Source organism: Pseudophryne corroboree, chromosome 10 (genome assembly GCF_028390025.1).
Source record: "Pseudophryne corroboree isolate aPseCor3 chromosome 10, aPseCor3.hap2, whole genome shotgun sequence".
Taxonomy (NCBI): domain Eukaryota; kingdom Metazoa; phylum Chordata; class Amphibia; order Anura; family Myobatrachidae; genus Pseudophryne; species Pseudophryne corroboree.
Window position 1 is genome coordinate 202,717,355 of NC_086453.1, and position 21,395 is coordinate 202,738,749.

The 21,395-nt window shown below is 42.8% G+C and overlaps 1 protein-coding gene across 1 annotated transcript in view; it reads right to left on the minus strand.

The window, feature by feature from the left end:
* Positions 1 to 1,596: 1,596 nt before the first annotated feature.
* Positions 1,597 to 21,395, minus strand: part of LOC134966362 (phospholipase A2 homolog otoconin-22) — an 87,296-nt gene continuing 67,497 nt past the window's right edge. The window contains exons 3-6 of the mRNA XM_063943037.1: positions 10,802 to 10,951; positions 10,332 to 10,476; positions 5,998 to 6,107; positions 1,597 to 2,469 (exon numbers count right to left, since the gene is read on the minus strand). Of these exons, the coding sequence (XP_063799107.1) occupies positions 2,321 to 2,469; positions 5,998 to 6,107; positions 10,332 to 10,476; positions 10,802 to 10,883 (486 nt within the window). The 5' untranslated portion in view covers positions 10,884 to 10,951 and the 3' untranslated portion in view covers positions 1,597 to 2,320. The remainder of the gene's footprint in view (positions 2,470 to 5,997; positions 6,108 to 10,331; positions 10,477 to 10,801; positions 10,952 to 21,395) is intronic.

A 21,395-nucleotide genomic window follows, 5' to 3' on the forward strand; every position in this document is an offset into this window, starting at 1 on the left:
CTGCAAATTGAGAGGTTTTATATTTGTAATCTACCACTTGAAGGCCCAATATATGATTCAGGGCTAGCATTGGGTTGAAGCATATGGTGAACAGAGGAGATATAGGGCACAACTAACTTGGCCCAGAAACTGCCGGAAGCAAGATCCCTAGAAACAGCCATTGGCCCTTTGCAGATAGCAGCTTGAGTGACGTTCTAGCAGAGGCGGATTGGCCATAGGGTTCACAGGGAAGATTCCCGGTGGGCCGACGCACCCGTGGGGCCTGTTTTGTTTGAGGACGTGGTCCTTTTTATAGACATAATAAATAAGATGCAAAATAATTTGCATATATGAAAATTACTTTGCCACTTTGCCCGTGATTGCAGATTGCACCCCACACAGTGCATGTTTTGCAGGTAACCCAGCAGGTGCACAGGTGTATTAATTACTCACAGACACATTTTAAAAGGTCCACAGGTGGAGTTAATTATGTCACTTGTGATTCTGTGAGGAGACCTTTCCATACATGCACTGTGTGGGGTCCTGAGGACCGAGTTTGAGAACCTGTGATCTAGTGTATGCTCTGTCTACCTGCTTGGCTAACATATAAGATTGAGTGAATAGTGATTAGGATACGGTTGGTGTAATAAGCAAGAAAATATATCTTTCTAAAGAATTATATAGTTTCCTAAATTCTGAAGGTGTATCATATAATGTGCTCATAATGTTTAATTTTATTTCTTTTTAACTTCCCCCTTGATGCTGGACATGCCCACTATCTGGAAAGTCTTGGGGGGAGGGTGCTGCTGCCATTGCCCATGGCTAGACCTTACACCTCTGGGGCTGCCCATGTGGGGCCATTAGTACAAATTTTTCCAGGGCCGCTTTTTGTTCCCAATCCGCCCCTGCGTTCTAGTAATTTCTGTAAAATAGTTCCCCTATTAAACTGACACATTGCATTATTCTCTGAGCTAAAGAGGTTTACTTTGCGCCTTCGTACAACGGATCATGCAGTGTTTATGGCCGTGCAATAATTTGGTACATCTACCATGCTGTCGGCTAAAAAAAACAACACATTGTCCTGATGTGTACCCCACCCTAGACGTGTAGTGAGAACCATAAACTGAGCAAAACACTTTCTTCCATTGAACACATGCGATAGGTTGAAACGCAATATGTCGACAGTATGTTGACCAGAGAATGCTAACACAGTTGTAATGTTTTGTAATGGTTGCTATGAGTAACATCACCAGTTCTAAAAAAAAAAAAAAAAAACTCCCACCTTAGTAAATTTACCCCGATATTATGGGGAAAGTGCTATAGCGTATATTCTGCATTGCAATGTTCAAGGGAAAACTTGCAATGATGGCACTATCGTAACTGCAATACACACAGTCAGGCATCGGGGCGATGCCTAGCAGCACATGGTGTTGAATAGAACCCCCCTTCCATAGGCAAGGCTAATGACATTATCTTCAGCCAGCATAGATTTGCCACTCTTTCATGTATTGCATTACAAGAAATTCCATAATGCCTGTTCAACAGAGTTTAATCACACAATAGTTCCAGTCAGGATTTCATTAAGCATGTATTTCACCAACACAATAATACAGCAAGTGTAACTTGAAACTTTATTTATTAAGTCAAAACGTTTTGTAGGCTGTAATAATGAGTTAAACCTGGTCTTCCCTGTTTAAATTAGTGACAGACAAAAATGTATACTATTCTCCAGTGTTTCCCAACTCCAGACCTCAGGGAATACTTGCAGTGCAAGTTCCAGGTCTCCACACAGAATTACAAGTGAAATAATTAGAACCACCGTAGGATCTTTAAATTGTGTCTGTCAGTTATGAATACACCTTTGCTCCTGTAAAGAGATCTAGAAAACATGCACTGTTAGTGCCCTGAGCCCTTTAGTTGGGAAACATTGATATATACTCTGTGATTATGAGATCACTTTTATCTTCCTGTCCTATTTTTTTTTAACTCAAAAAATAACCTTTTTCAAAAAAGAATGGTTTTGTATCTTACTAGTGTGTTGTTACTATGTGATTTCAGTCATGTGTTGCATGAATGGAGTAACTCTAAAATGGCTGCCTTCCCATTGTATCCCAAAAGCCGCTCAATCCTCCTGACCAGGACCTCTGCATGGGAGCAAATGAATCACCAATGATACAAATTCACCACAATCCCCTATTTCATATCTCTCTGCTGTTGTATTGATAAACATGACTAAATAATTCCTCCTGTATACTTGGCCTGTTTGGACTACTAATTACTAACTCTACTTGGCAAAATGTATGATTTAGCTTCTACGAGTCAATGTTGTCTGGTGTTTTAACTAGCAGAAAGGTCGGGGTCCTCTGCAGGCCCCAAGGGAAGAGAAATTACGGAAATACACATTATAATCTTCCAACTCCTTGCGGAAACAGTTTGCAGCCTTTTCATCGCACTCACAGATCATCTTCTCACAGCGATCACGAGCTTTCACTGTGGGCAGAAATAATATTGTTACAGTATGACACCATTATCAGCTACCACAGAATAGGGGACATGTTTTATCTCATTCTACTGTGGGCAGAAATAAATATTGTTTTAGTATGACCATTATCAGCTACCACAGAATAGGGGACATGTTTCATCTCATTCCACTGACTAAATAAAGTCCTTTGATTTTAAGTTAAGGGTTGCGCGGTCTACTATTTTTCCTGAGCACTCATTATTTATACCAGTGGTGACTAACAGCTTTCATTTGGGTGCCCCAGCTACTTCCTGTTAGTTGCATACCTCCTAACATGGAAGTCTAAATGTGTGACCCCATATGAGCACCTAAGGCGTGGACCTGAAAAAGGGTATGGCAAGCGGCAGTGGCCCCATTTCCATCCCTCTAGGGGTGTGTCCAGCTATCCCAGAGATGCTGGGCTGCCCCAGTCTCTCCCCCGCACTGTCTAGATGCCTTGCGCTGCCCTACTTAGCAGCAGTGAGAGAGTGCCCAAAAAGCTGCATTTTCCGGCTCAATGCGAGATGTTATGGGGGGGGGGGGGGTGTTGTTAGTTAGAACTGTACTTGGCCACTCACAGAATGTCCGGGAGGCTCCCCAGAGCATTAGAGTTCTCTTCCACATCCTGAAATAGGCGGGTTGGAGGCGTGATAACATGATTTTCAGTGAATTATATCCGCATAGCCCACCTCCACTGAGTGATGATGCGATTTACAGGAAGGGGGCAGAGGGAAATCAGACAATTGGCCACAGCGAACACCTCAATATCTCTCTGGGACGCCTCATGGAGTTGGTATATTAAATGTATGGTTATATCTTGGTATATTTTGTGACACTTACATCAGCAGGCATTTTAATTAACAGATTGGTGTCTTTCATTAAAGTATTTATTTAACTTATTACTGAGATGAAGGTTAGAGTGCCGTCCATGAGGCCCCTGGAGTGTACAACTCAACGTTCCTATCTTCACTTTAATCACTACGTTATATTTATTTAAAATACATGGTACTATGTGAATAAATGTGCTGTAACAACTAATCTAATAATTGGTGGTGGTCTGGCCCATCTCCATCATGTACAGCGAGTGTAGGACACAGATGTGTGACCTCCCTCACTAACACGCAGCAACAGGACAGACTACTAGCAGTGACCATTGTGCCGCAACATGGGGAAGTATACAGCGCATACCCACATACTAGTAACCAATAACATGTTGATGATGTGCTGGAAAATGACAACTATAATCTGATTGGCTGCTATAGAGTACAAAACATACTGTATAAACACTGTACATTGCGCATGGTTAGAAATAAGCACCAATATCTGTATTTTGATGACTCAATTTGAGAACCTTAAAGTGACATAAATCCTCTACGGTAGTAAATAGACAGTTATCTCCTTTACAGGCTCTCTCTATGGGGTCTATTCTTGAAGCAGGGAAAACAGTGGAGAAGTGAGCCAGTGGAGAAGTTGCCCATGGCAACCAATCAGCTGCTATGTATAATTTTATAGAATGCACTTTAATAAATGTTACCTCAACACTGATTGGTTGCCTTGGGCAACTTCTCCACTGGCTCATTTCCCCACTATTTTTACTGCTTCATGAATATACCCCCAGTGCTATTTTTGCAGGGAATTAATTGGTACATAAACTTTTTTTTTTAAAACACATAATGCTCTGAGTACTACTATATATACACATAATGCCACCAGTAGTGCCAGTTACACAATGTCCCCAGCAGTGCCAGATACACAATGTTCCCAGCAGTGCCAGATACACAATGTCCCCAGCAGTGCCAGATACGCAATGTCCCCAGCAGTACCAGTTACACAATGTCCCCAGCAGTGCCAGATACGCAATGTCCCCAGCAGTACCAGTTACACAATGTTCCCAGCAGTGCCAGATACACAATGTCCCCAGCAGTACCAGTTACACAATGTTCCTAGCAGTGCCAGATACGCAATGTCCCCAGCAGTACCAGTTACACAATGTTCCCAGCAGTGCCAGATACGCAATGTCCCCAGCAGTACCAGTTACACAATGTCCCCAGCAGTGCCAGATACGCAATGTCCCCAGCAGTACCAGTTACACAATGTTCCTAGCAGTGCCAGATACGCAATGTCCCCAGCAGTACCAGTTACACAATGTTCCCAGCAGTGCCAGATACGCAATGTCCCTAGCAGTACCAGTTACACAATGTCCCCAGCAGTGCCAGATACGCAATGTCCCTAGCAGTACCAGTTACACAATGTCCCCAGCAGTGCCAGATACGCAATGTCCCCAGCAGTACCAGTTACACAATGTCCCCAGCAGTGCCAGATACACAATGTCCCTACTAGTGCCAGATACACAATGCCCCCAGTAGTGCCAGATGGGAGGCATTTGGTATGCCAGCTGTCGGGATCCTGGCGCTCAACATACCAGCGCCAGGATCCCAACAACTTTTCTCCCTCTTGGGGTGTCCACGACACCCCTGGATGGAGACTAAACAGCGCCACCATGCCCGCAGCATGGCGAGCATAGCGAGCCCGCAAGGGGCTGTTTTGTGCTCGCCCCGCTGCCTTGCATGCCAGCGGTCAGGAGCCTGGCGCCGGTATGCTGGGCGCCGGGATCCCAAGCACTGACAAAACGTAGTAGACCCACGCCAGATACACAATGCCCCCAGTAGTGCCAGATACTCAATGCCCTCAGCAGTGCCAGATACACAATGCCCTCCACAGTGCCACGTTAAAACAGAACTATTTTGAAAGGTTCAGGAACTACGAGTTCTGGGGTTGGAGATATTAAAAAAGTTATAGATATACAGATGATATATCGTTTTTAGAAAAGAAAGCACTCAAAATGGACTTTAAAATAAAACTTATCTTATGGAAAATAAATTTTGGCCCAGGACGGGTTGAGGAACCCAGTTCCTGATGATGCCATATTAATGAGAGGTTCAGGTACTCAGTTCCTGCTGGTTCCTGCTGCTGAAAAAATAGCACTGTAGACCCCTTTATGCAAAATAACTTTCGTCCACATGCTTTTTAGAGTAGATAAATAAAGTAACCTTGATATATGAGGTTACCAGAGCAAACATGTTCTTGTCCTGTGTTATGGAATGTTGCAATGACTTTCATTAGAAATAGTTCTGATGTTTTATTTATAAGCATGCGTAATATTGTTGTATGCTGCCCGCTATAGTAACATACATCATACACATCATATATCATGACCTGCAGTGTGCGTCTGAGATCAGAGATTAGTGCGGGGCTATTCTTTGTTTGCTTATGATAACCTATGGATCAAATCCTAACAAATATATATTTTCACGCCAGGGTTCCTAAACAGCAATGGCAGAGGTACAGGGCGTGAGGTGACCCGGGCAACACAGCAAAGTGTAACCCTGAGGAGAGTGGTGATATCTGCGAGCATGGGGTAGTAGATAAATGGTTTACTGACCGTGTTGCAGGCATAAAACTAACACATTTACATGAAGTGTAAAGAGGGTAATTCCCAACCAGCAAAAGCAACTTACTGCATTTCACCTTCTGCTCCTCCTCTGTATAAAAACGGTAAGTTTGAGTCAGGGGGTTACAGCCCCGAAGTTCAGCCTCGTTGTGACAGCAATCCTGCTCGTGGCAGCACCTGAATAACACAATGTATTTATAAACATTTACTTATCTAGCGTCAGTATATTCCTTTGTGGTTTACAATTAGGAACAAAACCGTAATAGAAAATAAGACTGGGTAATAACAAAACGGTAAGAGGGCCTGGCTTGTAAGCTTATGATGCATCATCGCTCGGAGAGTGATAAAATGGAGAGAGAAAAAGCACCAGCCAATCAGCTCCTGACGGCCATGTCACAGGCCCTGTTTGAAAAATGACAGGAGCTGGTTAGCTGTTAGTTTATCACTTGCCTTTTTATCAGTCTGAAAGTTATGATGCATCTAGCCCAACAATCTATAGTCTCCTTATACTGTGCTGTCCTGTGCTCTGACATCTAGATTAGACAGGATGGCTTTCACAATTACTATATGTTGAAGAATCACTTTCTGATAGCAAAAAGCTCATTCATAAAAGTTTCCTCACATAATATAGTTCATAGTGATTTTTTTTGTGTGGCCCCTCCCATCCAAGCTACTGTACAGACAAGGAGCGTTTTTTTGTTTTTTCTTATTTTTTTTTTTTAATTCCCTTTAATAGCATTACTTAAAACTGCAATATGTGTAATAAGAGATGATACACTCAGGACCTAACTGGTACAAATGATATACCCCTCAGAGAATTCTAAAGAGTAATTATGCATGGTCTAGCAAAGAATAAATTGTGCATGTGGGACAGGATCACAGATGATCCTGTTGTCCAGTGTATACAGCCCAGTGCATATGACATATGTGATAACACCCTCTTGGGGTACCCCTTCTGCTAGTTAAACCAGCTGCAGACACACTGTGAGGATTAAAACCCTTTTTACACTGGTTGCTAAGCAACCATGGCACCCAGGAGAGAAATATGTATAGCACTAGGACCCTGGGCTTTCCATCAGGATCCCTGCAGAGCGGGAAGCTGGGAGCGCTCTGATTGGCCGTGTGTGTGGGGAGAGAAGAAGGGAGGAGAGCTGCAGTGAGTAGAGAGCAGCATGGCAGTGAAGCAAGATGCAGTGTGTGTGGGTGTGAGGAGCTGTACGCGGAGGTCTGGAGGCACGCTGCGCTGGGAGAAACTTGGCACTGAGAGAAGGCTGTCATCCTGAAAAGCAGCAGTGAGAAGTGACCGGCAGGAGCTGGCAACAGCAGCAGATAATACAGGTACTCTACTTCACCCCAGACAGCTCCCACCTATGGGCACCCAGACCAACAGTGATCACCCTGACAGCTTTCAACATCACAGCCCCCCTTGGGACAGATCACAGCAGGACACTATGTACAAGGAGAGGGACACGTGATTTATTTGGGGCTGCCTGCCACTGTACCAGAGAGCCTTAAGGGATAGGGTTGTGTGAAACCCCCCCTGCTTCCCCTTACCACTTCAATTGCAAGGAAAACACGAAGTGACACTTATCCCTAGACTGTTTGAGCTGCAGCACCATGTGTGTGCCAGGATTGTGTCATTTGCTCTGTGTCCCACTGTATGCTGACATCAGTTCTTACTCCACAGCGCCCTCTATTTGAAGCTCATCGCTACACTGTGCTATGACTTACTCCACAGCGCTCTCTATTAGAAGCTCATTGCTACACTGTGCTATGACTTACTCCACAGCGCCCTCTATTAGAAGCTCATCGATACACTGTGCTATGACTTACTCCACAGTGCCCTCTATTTGAAGCTCATCGCTACACTGTGCTATGACTTACTCCACAGCGCCCTCTATTGGAAACTGGTGCTATACATTGCAAGTAGCTGCTCTACGGCACCACCCGTTGGATTACAAATACTGTGCACAGTGCAAACTCATTCTATAGCACCCCCTGTAGGACATTGATATAGCTGGAACATTTTGTCGGCATCATAAACTGAACATATCCAATCTAGCGCCATCTGGCGGCCACTTTAGTAAATAAGGAGTGGATAGAAATGCCAGCCCACGCTTATGTTGTACTTTTGTTTGGGTAAATGCCTAATTATATTGCAGCATTATTCCTGACTAATGCAGTTGATTGTAAAAGTTCTTCTTGTGTTCTAATTCCAACATTACACATTTATACCTGATGTTATAGGTTGCTTCAACAAACAGGTCGTGTTGATATGTAAATATACTTGGCTGGTAATACCCAAATATCATTTGTAGTGGCGACTAGTGAAACCGACTATAATAAATTGTTGTCCCTACGATTCTGTGCTCTATCTATATGTGTGTGTCTCTCTTGGGGTGTCCATCCTTCTGCCACAGGCTCCTGAAGAAGAAGCCGGGAGAGGTCTAAAAGCCGCAAGCGTCGATTGAAGAAAGCAGGTACAATTGCATTCACTCACCCAGGGGAGCTATTACACATACATATCGTATACACAGCAGCTTCATGCCAACAATGTGCAATTTTATGTCAACATAATGGTCTCATAACCACTACATAAAACCCGGTGTCCACTATGTACATGTCAATCCTATAACATATACATTCCCATTTCACTACAACAATTCACTGTCTGCTGTATGCTACCCCTGGAACAGTCCCTTCTTGCTCTACCACTCCATATTGTCTCTTACACTAAATTGGAAACACTTGCTCATTGGTTACAGCACATGGGGCGGATATAATGGAGTCCGAGTTCACCCGACGTGCTGGGATGCCGGCCAAATTCGGACATTTTTTAAGGGGCAGTCATTTACAAGGCATAACCAAGGCTTGTATATAACTGCCCTTTTAAAATAAAGTCTTAGTTCGGCAGAATCCTGTACGTCGGACAAACTTGGTCTCCATTACATCCCACCCTAAGTTTGTGTTTCCTCTAAAACATCTTTGATTGGCAGAAGTTTGCTCTTGAGTAGCTGTCTAAGTAAGGGTTGTTTAGTACTATAATTAGGTCCACCACATTAGTGCAGTATTCACATTCATAATTCAGTGACTGTATTTGGGCATGGCAAAACACAACAATCCCATAGCATCTTCCCCATTTTTCTTGGGAGTGCACTATCTCCCATTTTTGTTTTCTTGGACCATATTACAGAGCAGCCAGTGGCCAGATGGCTAGGGGAGGTAGGAAGAGGCATGCTGAGGGCCAACACATGAAGGGAGGACCATCTCTCTGCCACCCACAGGATGGTGCCACATAAGAGAAGGTTCCCATTTTGCCCCTCTAACAGCCTGGTGTGTGTGTGTGTGTGTGTGTGTGTGTGTGTGTGTGTGTGTGTGTGTGTGTGTGTGTGTGTGTGTGTGTGTGTATCTATATATCTATATATTTTATCTCTGGCCTTGGCTCATCTAATGTAAAACTGACCCTGTGCATTTACTCCTTGATTTCGTTAGACCAGTACAGTATACTAGATTTCTTACTGATAGCACATGGAGGATGAATTCGTCTTTAGATCCATCATACTATTTATATACATAAGTGAAAATGTGTTCATGTTGCTGCTTAGCTGCAGGTGTTACCCTTGCATGTGTGTTATGGACACACCTAAGTGTAACCATATGCTGAGCATGTTATAACAACTTGCAGTAATGCCTATGGGGCAAGTTGATGGTCTACTGCTTATTATTGACATTCTGCCACCTTAAGCCAGGGATTTATTTGTATACGGTATAAATTTGTTTAAAAAACCTAACAGAATTAAACAGAAGAGAGAGAGAGAGATTGTACCTTGGGAAGTTTCAATAAGTTCAAATTAAGTTAAATGTTAAACATAAGTACAGTTCTGACAGGGTCGTTTTCTAACATGACTGCCAATACTGACTTATCCTAAAACAGGGTAGAAGGCAGAGGTCGCTGAGGAAACAGCATGATGCTGACTGTGACTAACTGAGTGCACAGGGGCAGAATAGAGGGGGTAATTCAGAGTTGTTTGCAGCAGCAAATTTGTTAGCAATTGGGCAATACCATGTGCACTGCAGGTGAGGCAGATATTTGCAGAGAGAGTTAGATTTGCATGGGTTATATTGTTTCTGTGCAGGGTAAATACTGGCTGCTTTATTTTTACACTGCAATTTAGATTTCAGTTTGAACACACCCCACCCAAATCTAACTCTCTCTGCACATGTTATATCTGCCCCCCCCCCTGCAGTGCAGATGGTTTTGCCCAATTGCTAAGAAATTTGCTGCTGTGATCAACTCTGAATTAGCCCCTGAGGGCATGCATAGAGTCATTTATCCAACAACATATCACACCTGCCTCCCACCCCAAGTCATAGATACTCATTGTACAGTCTTTTACTTACCAGTCAATGGCATCCACAGGCCTTCCTAGGCTGTTGGCACCGCAGTGACAGCCGTAATCAGAGAAGTTAGCCAGGCCATAAATGATTGTTGTCACCTTAATCATTTCATCAAACTGTGCTGGAGCACTGGTAACCAGAGCGATGACTGCAAGAGGAGAGCACACGTCATGCAAATAAGCACAATTGTTGTGTGGAAATTATAGTAAGACCAAACAGACCCTTTTATAAAGCCAATTAACCTACCAGTATATTTTTGGATTGTGGGAGGAAATCGGAGTACCCAGGGGAAACCCACTCAAGTACGGGGAGAATATACAAACTCCACACAGGGCCATGTTGAGAATCTAACCCATGACCTCATTGCTGTGAGGCAGTAACCATTACACCGTCTGTGCTGCCCATGAAAATATAAGTTATATTGTGTATATATTGTGTATAGCAGAATGGGGAATCCGTTTGTGCATACTCACTGCCTGTCACTGCCAGTCCTATTACAATAGACTTTGCCATCTTGTGTCCTCTGTATAGATCGCTGGAACTGTGTCTTTCCATCTCTCCGTCCTTTAAATACCTTCACTCTGCAAATCCCACTTTTTAATCACTGTGATTATACACTGTGGCTGCAAAGAAAATTAATAGGGAAGGAACACAAAATCCTGTATTTGTCCATATTGTTCTTTCATGCATCAGGGTCATTAACAAAGAAACAGCGTAGTATCTCTGTAATAACAGAGGTCACATCTAAGGAAATGTAATCTTTTTCATTTTGTTGAGAACTCTATTTGTTCATAACTAGTAAGACTCAAAACTAATAAGTTATACAGTATATCTAATATTCACTATATGTAAGGTCTCACCTATTTATTTTACTATGTTTTGCTGAACCCGATACACCCTGTAAAAGATTACTGCAATCAAATGATATATTTAGATGCAGTTCTGTATGTATTATGTACCTATGTGGTGCAGTAAAGATAAAACATTGTGGTAGTTTATCAAGAAGATTCATTGTATCGGACAGGGGTGAGCTTCAGGCTGAATGAAGGACTGTAGGGACTGTATGTGATGGGCATAAAACGGACTTAGATTTGTATATATGGTATATAATGTAGGTACTGGTGGTAAACACTGCTGGCTGTGATGATGACAGTCACAGTAGTATATTTATTAGATATTTAAAACTGTAGTAAATAATGTAGTTGTGGTCCCCAGGTGGTCGTTGTCATCAAGAACAGATCTGCTCCTGAAAGCCGTTTGTGACTGGTTGTGGTGGGGTCAGAGTGTAGAATAACTGTTGGCAGTATATTATGGCTCTTTTATGCAGAGTGAAAGGTGAGATCAGTAAGAGCACAGCATTGGGCACCATCATTCTAGTCTATAAAAGGCCTGTGGAACTGAAAAGATTGACAATGGGGGTCATTCAGACCTGATCGCTCGCTAGCAGTTTTTGCAGCACTGCGATCAGGTCAGAAAAGCGTATGCACCGCAATGCGCAGGCGCACGGGTACAAAGCGGATCGTTGCTGTGCGATGGGCTTTACAAATAATCCATTCGCACAGCCGATCGCAAGAAGATTGACAGGAAGAAGGCGTTTGTGGTTGGCAACTGACCGTTTTCTGGGAGTGGTTGGAAAAACGCAGGCGTGTCCAAGCATTTGCAGGGCAGGTTTTTGATGTCTATTCCGGCCCCGGACAGGCTGAAGTGATCGCAGCGGCTGAGTAAGTTCTGGGCAACTCAGAAACTGCATAAAGCATTTTTGTACCGCTTGACTGCACATGCAATTGCACACTTGCACAGCTAAAATACACTCCCCGGTGGGCGGCGGCTATGCGAGCGTAGGACTGCAAAAACCAGCTAGCGAGCGATCAGGTCTGAATGACCCCCAATGTGTGAAATTCACAACAGAGCTGTTTATTCAGCCAAATTTGGGGCAACAGAGAAAATGCACCAACCCATGCATGATTACAGAAATGTTGGGGGCACTGGAGGACTGGGGCTGAGAACTACGGCTGTGGGACATATAAACCTGCAGATTGCACAACTCAGGTGCCTGCACTTCAACTAGCCTGCTGTACAGATGGACCCATTGGCTCCCGGGAAACCTTATCATTTTGTCTGGAATCTAGTATCCTGGTGTCTTGTGCCTTCAGTAGTATCAGATATACTTTCCTCAGGCATCCGATGCCTCATGCCTCCAGTATTATTAGTCATACATCCTCTGTCACTCCAGTACCTTCTGCCCGACTACAACTAGTTAGCCATCCTCTCATCTCCTGTCTCATGCTCTGGTACTATCAGTTGTACCATCCTCAGGTACTCCAGTGCTCAGTACCAACCTTCAAGTGTCTTCTGCCTTATCACTATTGCCTCCAGTACTCTAGCATTTGTGTCATGGTCAATCTCTTTCATACTGGTCACATCAAGTGCACACTCAGGGTGCTGTGGCCTGTGTGATATTAACAGGAGTCTCTGGTGAAAACATGCACCTCATGGAACGCTGTGACTCCAAGGTGAATAGTGTTAACCCAGCACTGACTGCAATGGATCTGTTACATTCCCATGAATCCCTTCTAGTAAATGATGTCCATAAATGGATTCTGCAGGAAATTGGGTACAGTCTAATCAAGAGCCGCCTCATTGGAAGATTGTAGAAGTAAGAGGCTACTCAGACCAAGATACTGTAATTTCCGCAGGGACTTTTCATTTGTATGGAGATGATGCTGACTAATCTGCTTCCTTTGACATTTTTCCAACTAACTGCAGCACCAGCGGTTGCATCTAGTTTGTGGATTTCCTCTATGATTGAGATCCCAAGACTTGTCGTGGGTTTCTTAATCATTGTGCAATACAATTTGAACTTCTCTCCCCAGAAACTATACTACCAATAAAGCCAAGGTTGTCTATATAATCTACTAGCTGAATACCCGTGCTTCACTGCGGAATGTAAAGATAATGCCAATCTTTGTCAAGCCACACCTCTGGGCTTCCCCGTATTGATGCTGTAGAAATGCCGGTGCTGAGGAGAATAATCCGCCTCATTCTGTGCCCCGTCCCGCCTCTGATGCTGCCCTGCTCAGTGCTGTAAATGCTGGGACGACAGGCCAAGCTCCGCCTGTGGAAATCTTAACGCAATAAGACTATTGTCATTGCGCCAATCTTCAAGTTTAAGTTCACTGCCCCTTCTCACCCCGCATGCTGATGGGGCAGAACTTGGATTGACACGGCATCTGGAGTGTCACTATTCATCTCAGCGGCCCAGAGAACTATGGATTTTTACATGTCACCCCCGTCCCACCCCCACCCCTAGGAGTGCTAGGGGTGTCTTACCCCCACCTCTCACCCCCATGCTGATGGGGGCTGAACTTGGACTGAAATGGCATAGGGAATGTCACTATTCATCTCGGCAACCCCAAAAAACTATGGATTTTTACATGTCACCCCTTCCCACTCCCACCCCTAGGGGTGCTATGGGTGTCTTACCCCCACAGTATTTTTGTCCAGATTGTAAGTCATATGTGTACCAAGTTTGGGGGACTATTTTCATTGCACCCATCACTATTCATCTCTGCGACCCCGAAAACGATGGGTTTTTACATGTCACCCCCACCCCTAGGGGTGCTATGGGTGTCTTACCCCCACAGTATTTGTTTCCAGATTGTAAATGATCTGTGTACCAAGTTTGGTGTAAATTGCTCCAGGCATTCCAGAGTTATGCTGGAACACACACACACACACACACACACACACACACACACACACACACACACTTTTATATATGTAGATATATTAATTCCATTTTTTACTGTGAGACCTATTTTGACAGAACGGCTGAATGTAAAAATATGGTCAAAGTATCAAAATAAGGTCTTACCATGTAGATGTGCCAGTCAAAGAGAAAAATTAGATTGGGGGAACGCTTTGGGCAATGCTAAGCGGCAAAGTTACATAGAAACCTAGAATTTGACGGCAGATAAGAACCACTTGGCCCATCTAGTCTGCCCCCTTTTTTTTTTATCCTTTAGGCAATCTCAACCCTTTTTGAACCTTAATTCTTTGTAAGGATATTCATATGCCTATCCCAAGCATGTTTAAATTGCTCTACAGTCTTAGCCTCTACCACCTCTGATGGGAGGCTATTCCACTTATCCACTACCCTTTCTGTGAAGTAATTTTTCCTTAAATTTCCCCTGAACCTCCCCCCCCTCCAGTCTCAGTGTATGTCCTCGAGTTCTAATACTTCTCTTCCTTTGAAGAATGTTTCCCTCCTGAACTTTGTTAAGACTCTTGATATATTTGAAAGTTTCTATCATGTCCCCCCTTTTCCTTCTCTCCTCCAAACTATACATGTTAAGATCTTTTAGCCTTTCCGGGTAAGTTTTGTGATGTAGGCCATGCACCATTTTAGTTGCCCTTCTTTGTACACTCTCTAATGTATTTATATCCTTCTGGAGATAGGGTCTCCAGAACTGGACACAGTATTCCAGATGGGGCCGTACCAATGACCTATACAGTGGCATTATCACTTCTTTTTTCCTGCTACTGATTCCTCTCGCTATGCAACCAAGCATCTGACTTGCCTTTCCCATTGCTTTGTTGCATTGCTTTCCTGCCTTTAAGTCACTTGAAATAGTTACTCCTAAATCCCTTTCCTCCTCAGTAAGTTTCCATTATAGTACCCTTGATACAATATTTAGCCTTTGGGTTTTTGAGACCCAAGTGCATGATTTTGCATTTTTTAGCATTAAACTGTAGTTGCCACGTTTTTGACCATTTCTCAAGCCTACCTGGGTCTTCAATCATTTGTTTTACCCCTCCCGGTGTGTCTACCCTGTTGCATATCTTTGTATCATCTGCAAAAAGGCATACCTTCCCTTCAATACCATCTGCAATGTCACCAACAAAGATATTAAAGAGAACTGGACCAAGTACAGATCCCTGGGGTACTCCACTGGTAACATTTCCCTCCATAGATTGCACTCCATTAACTACAACTGTCTGTTTCCTATCCTGCAACCAGGTTCTTATCCATTTAACTGTTTAATAATCCACCCCCACACTTTCAAGTTTATTTAGCAGTCTGCGATGTGGGACAGTGTCAAATGCCTTACTAAAGTCTAGATATGCTACATCTACAGCTCCCCCTTGATCTATTATTTTTGTCACAGAGTCAAAAAAGTCAATAAGATTTGTTTGGCATGATCTCCCACCAGTAAATCCATGCTGTTTTGGATCCTGTAAGTTGTTTGATTTAAGATATTCCACAACTCTTTCTTTTAATAGTTTTTCCATTACTTTCCCTACTACTGATGTAAGGCTTACTGGTCTGTAGTTACTTGCTTCTTCCTTGCTTCCACTTTTGTGCAGTGGAACTACATTTGCTCTTTTCTAGTCCTCTGGAATAGCACCTGTATTTAGTGACTGGTTAAATAATTCTGTTAAAGGTGTAACCAGCACATCTTTTAGCTCTTTGAGTATCCTTGGGTGTATCCCATGTGGTCCCATTGATTTATCCACTTTTAATTTTGAAAGTTCTGTTAGGACCTTCTCCTCTGTTAATGTACTTTCATCTACCTTATTTTTATGAATGTCCTTGCAACTTAACTGTGGCCCCATCCCTTCTTCTGTAGTAAATACTGAGCAAAAATAATTATTTAGATGATCTGCTGTTGCCTTGTCTCACTCCACCAAATGCTCACTCTCTGTCTTAAGTCTTATTATTCCTCCATTTGATTTTCTCCTTTCACTTATATACTTAAAAAAAAGTTTTGTCCCCTTTATCTACTGACTGGGCCATTTTCTCCTCAGCTTCTGCCTTTGCACGTCTAATCACTTTCTTAGCATCCTTCTGTCTGTCAAGATACACTCTTTGTCGTTATTATTTTGAGTCTGTTTGTATTTCCTAAAAGCCATATTTTTTGCTTTCACACTAGTTGATACTTCTTTTGTGAACAACACTGGCTTCCTTTTCCTGGTACTTTTCCTAACTTTTGCACTTAGTATTGCACTTTTCAGTTTTTCCCACCTCTCCTGCACTCCTTCCAAGTTCCTCCCATCCACCAATGAATCACTTAAACATCTCCCCATTTTTGCAGAGTCAGCATTTCTAAAATCCAACACCTTTGTTTTTGTGTGACAGGAGTTGGATCCTGTCTTTATACTAAACCATACCGCTTGATGATCACTGGACCCCAGGTGCTCACCCACATATATGTCGGATATCCTACCACCATTTGTAAGAATTAAATCTAATATTGAGTCTTTGCGAGTGGGCTCCCTCACCAATTGCTTGAGAGATGCTCCCTGTAAGGAATGTAGAAATTTGGCACTTGTAGCTGAACTTGCAAAGACCCCTCCCAATTTACATCTTACTTCCCATGTAAAGTCTATGGGAGAACTGTGCGCAAGAAAGTTTACATTTGTTGCTTGATACAAGTTTATTCTTTTTAATTTTTTTTGTGTTGTTTGAAATATAATAGATATAAAAGTATGACCGACAAAGTAACAAAGAAAAAATGGCCGTACAGTCATATGAAAAACAACAATACAGTCAACAATAGGCATCTAATTAAAATGGTGGAGACCCTCTTGCAAGAGTTTCCGTGTTATACCACGTTGTGAGTCCGACCACCTTGTGCATAAGATCTCTAGTAGACAATGGCAAAGTAACAATGTACGGTAGCCAGATAGTGACAAATTTTGAAGAGCAAGATTCGACATCCAGTCCATTTGATAGAGGTATGACAAGCAAGGGAGCATAAGATTTATGGCCAGAGGGTCTTTATGAACCTATTGGGATAATAGGGTTTTCTTAGAGGCCAGGGCAAAACGGGCCAACAACAATTTGGTACCTTTGGTAATGTAGGAGATCAGGAGTCGTAAAAATTCCAGAAGGCCAAAGCCAAAGTAGCAGTAAAAGGGATACCCAAACCTGGATTAATATTAGTACATACGTCTTCCCAAAAGGTTTTGACTACAGGGCAGGACCAGAGGCAATGGATAATGTCTGCATCAGGAAAGGCACATTTGAAACATAATGAATTATCAGAGGCACCAGTCAGAAATCTAAGGCGTGGAGTATAATATGCCCTGTGGAGGATCTTAAAGTGCATTTCAGCATAGGAAGAAGAAACCAAATGTTTATTAAGCAATACACACCAACGGATTACAGTCAGAAGATCCGTTCCAGGTAAATCTTGTTTCCACTTAGCCAATCCAGTTGCAAGTTTGGACAGATCTAACCTACGTCTGGTATGTGCACATATTAGAGATGTGGGATAGGAGGAAGATAGATTCAGTCTCATCAGGCTGTCTATGGGAAAGGAAAGAACAACTGGTCTCAAACGGGAAAGTAAATCCGTAGCAAAACTCCTCACTTGAAAATAGGTGAAAAGGGGGAAAGTAAGGGTTGGGAATTTCTGTTTAACTTGTGATAAGGGAAGAACCACAGAGCAGTCAGTAGTCAAAAATTTAAATACCATGCGGAGGCCCTGACGATACCAAAGTTTAATTATTGTTCCAGTTTGCCCATCTTGAAACGCCGGATTAAAAAGAAGAGGTTGTAACAAAGAGTTTGCCATTGTAACGCCCATACACTTCCTTAGCTGAGTCCATGCCCTATAAGGGTGGTACAGTAAGGGATTCAAACGAAAGGAAGACAATATGGAAGAATCTGAAAAGTGTAAAATAGACAATAAGTCATAATCAGGTAGCATAGACTGTTCGAGTGTGTTGTTGACATAGTTGTTCCCACCCCCCCACCCAATCAACAGTGTAACGATAATTTGCCGCCAAAGAATAATCCCCCGGGCAAGGTAGATTGATACTCCCTAATGAAGCCGGTTGTTTAAGTTTAAACAGTGCAATGCATGGGCGTTTATTCGACCAAATGAATTTTGTAAGGGCTCTATTAATGGCGTGTACGTCTTGTTTAGATAATAAAAACAGAAGTATTTGAATCAGGTAAAGTATGCGGGGGAATGAGACCATTTTCTATAAATGGCATCTACACAAATACGATATCGGCAGATGTTGCCATCTAGAAAACCGCCTATCATTTTATTGATAAAGTAAACAAAATGTAATGAATATAAGTTGGTGAGCTTAGCCAAAAAACGCAAACCCAAATACATGATATACTCGGTTGCCCGCTTAAATGGAAATCTAGTTACCCAGTCATTTTTGGCCAGCGGCTCCAACGCCAATGCCTCCGTTTTATCAAAATTGATTAAAAAGCCAGATATTAATTAAAGGTGCTCAACATGGTCAATAGAGAGGGAAATGCCACAATGAGGTCATTAAAATAAAGCAATAAATCATCTGCGAAAGCAGATATTTTTACAGAATGGTGGCCAATTTCCATTCCACGCCATGAAGTTTCCTGCATACAAATACGAATCAAAGGGTCAAGGGCTAAATTGAAGAGGAGAGGGGGCATCCATGATGTGTACCCCTGTGCAATGTGAATGGGGACATATTTTACCCATTAATTGTGAGGTACTGTGGGTTAGCATAGAATGATCGAAAAACTTGAATAAAGTTTACTCCAAAATGTTGTGTATGAAGCATCGTAAGCAAATAAGACCACGATACAAGGTCAAATGCCTTATCAGCGTCACAGCTGACTACAATAGCCTTGGCGGCATTCAAAGTAGTAGAATTGTGTATTGCCACCACCAGTGTACGAACATTATGCACTGAAGTTCTAGATTTTACAAGTCCTGTTTGGGCTGGGTGTAATATATGTTGTAAAACCAATTGTAGGCGGGAGGCTAGTAGCTTAGTAAATAACTTTAAATCCTGGTTCAGGAGAGAAATAGGCCGGTAAGATTGAACATATTTGGGGTCTTTTCCCGGCTTCGGGAAGACAACAATTCTAGCATCAGTAAACCCTAATGGCAGAGAGTTTCCTTGTAATAATGAGTTAAAAAGCCAACATTCGGTAATAACCCAACATTCGGTAATAACCCAAACCCATCCGGGCCAGGGGATTTCCCACTATGAAGTGTTTTTAACAAAGTGAGTAGTTCCGGTTCAGTAACCAGTTCCGTCAAAGACGTCCTTTCCTCCTCCGTTAATACAGGTAAACCCGCTTTATCAAGAAACGGCATACTCTCCACAGGATGATCCGGAGGTTCCTCATATAAGGACTCATAATAATTTAAAAATACCTGAGAGATAGCCTGAGTGTCCATTATCGTGGAATCGGGACCCGTGGACAAATCGGTGATATGGAAAGGAGCAGAGCATGACTGAACTAAATTAGCTAGCAATCTACCAGATTTATTGCTTCCACAGAAAAATTTGTTACGTTGTATATTATAAGAGAAACTTGCCCGTTCAGTACATAAAGAGTCATACAGCCAGTTCTCAGGGGAGTCATGTAGTAATAAGGCATGTAGTAATAAGGCGTAATAGGATTCCGTTAATGCCCAACTAAGGTCATGCAGTTGTATGTTCATTAATTTACGTTTTTTGTCGAGATATATTCTATGACCTGCCCGCGGACTACCGGCTTGGAAGCCGACCAAAATCAATTAATATGATCAATGTTTGTAAAATTATCATCAACATAATTAAGAAAAGCTTGAGTGAGATGGGTACGGAAATCAGAGGAATGTTCCAAATATACCGAAAACCACCAGTTATGAGACCGGAGTATAGGGGAATCTAGGGAAACAGTGATCCACGTCGGGCATTATCCGAAAGCAAAATAGTTTAAATCCATGACTTAGTAACATATTGCAACAAGGTATTAGAGACTACCCAAAAGTCTAATCTAGAGGAGGAATGATGGGGATGGGAATAGAACGTGTACTCACGAGACTCAGGATTATGGAGCCTCCACGGGTCACAGAGCTGCAGTGAAGAGGTCAGTAAGGATTGCGAAGAAGGAGCAAGGGCACAAACAGAACCAGACGAGGTAGATTTGTCCAAGAAGAATGTAGCTTGGATAATATTGATAACAAAGGGAACATAAGATTGTGAACAAGGGAAACATGTTCCATTTTAAAATTGCAACTACATTTACAGAGTCAAATTACATAATCAGGCTAGTAACGGTGATTGAATAAGGCTTTGCTGCATTTCATATACAGACTCATAAAATTGCAATTTACAATGAATAAAATGTAAGTACAGTATGTGTGCTACGGTCAAGTCTAAAATTGAGAAAAGTTAAGTACAGACCCAAGATGTCTGTCAGTACTTCTGCTGTCCAGTTGTGTGTTGATAATTGAATGACAGGTGAGAGAGTGCTGAGAGCCACTGCGATGGAAAGGAAAGAGGCAAGCAGATGCGTTTACTGTCCGTATTGGTGCTAGGTCCACCCTGATATCTATGACGTTGGAAGGTGATACTTCCTGGATAGGAGCTCGTGCTGTTGGAAAATATGCAAAGGTACCTGGTGATCTGAGGCCATAAGCAGTGTCCGTGTGCCAGCTGAGGTGTCTGTCTGATGCGCGTTTTGCCCAGAGGCTTGCTCACAAATCAGACAATAATGACTTATTCGTTTACCGTTAGTAGCCTGATGATATAATTTGACACTAAAATTGAAGGTGTCATTTTATAATGGAGCATATAAAGTTCAACATGTTAGCTTGGTAAAATTCATTAGCTGGTCTGGATAATTCACATGACGATGTGCTATTTGAACACGTTAGCCTGAGTATTTAATGAAACCTAATGATTAACTTGATTATTACTAATATGTTTCAGGGGGATCCGGTGAGGATCCTGGCGGTCGGGATCTCAGCAGTCCAAATGCTGATGCTGGAATCCCGACACGTGTGTGTGTGTGTGGGAGGGGTTAGGGCTAGGCTGCGGCAAGGGTGGGGTTAGGTTTAGGCTGCAGTGGGAGGGGGGTTAGGTTTACATGCCCCCTGGGAAGGTTAGGGTTAGGCTGCAGTGGGAGGGGGGTTATGTTTCATGCCCCCTGGGAAGGTTAGGGTTAGGCTGCAGTGGGAGGGGGGTTATGTTTCATGCCCCCTGGGAAGGTTAGGGTTAGGCTGCGGGGAAGGGAGTGTTAGGTTTAGGCTGCAAGAAGGAGGGGGTAGGTTTGGGCATTAC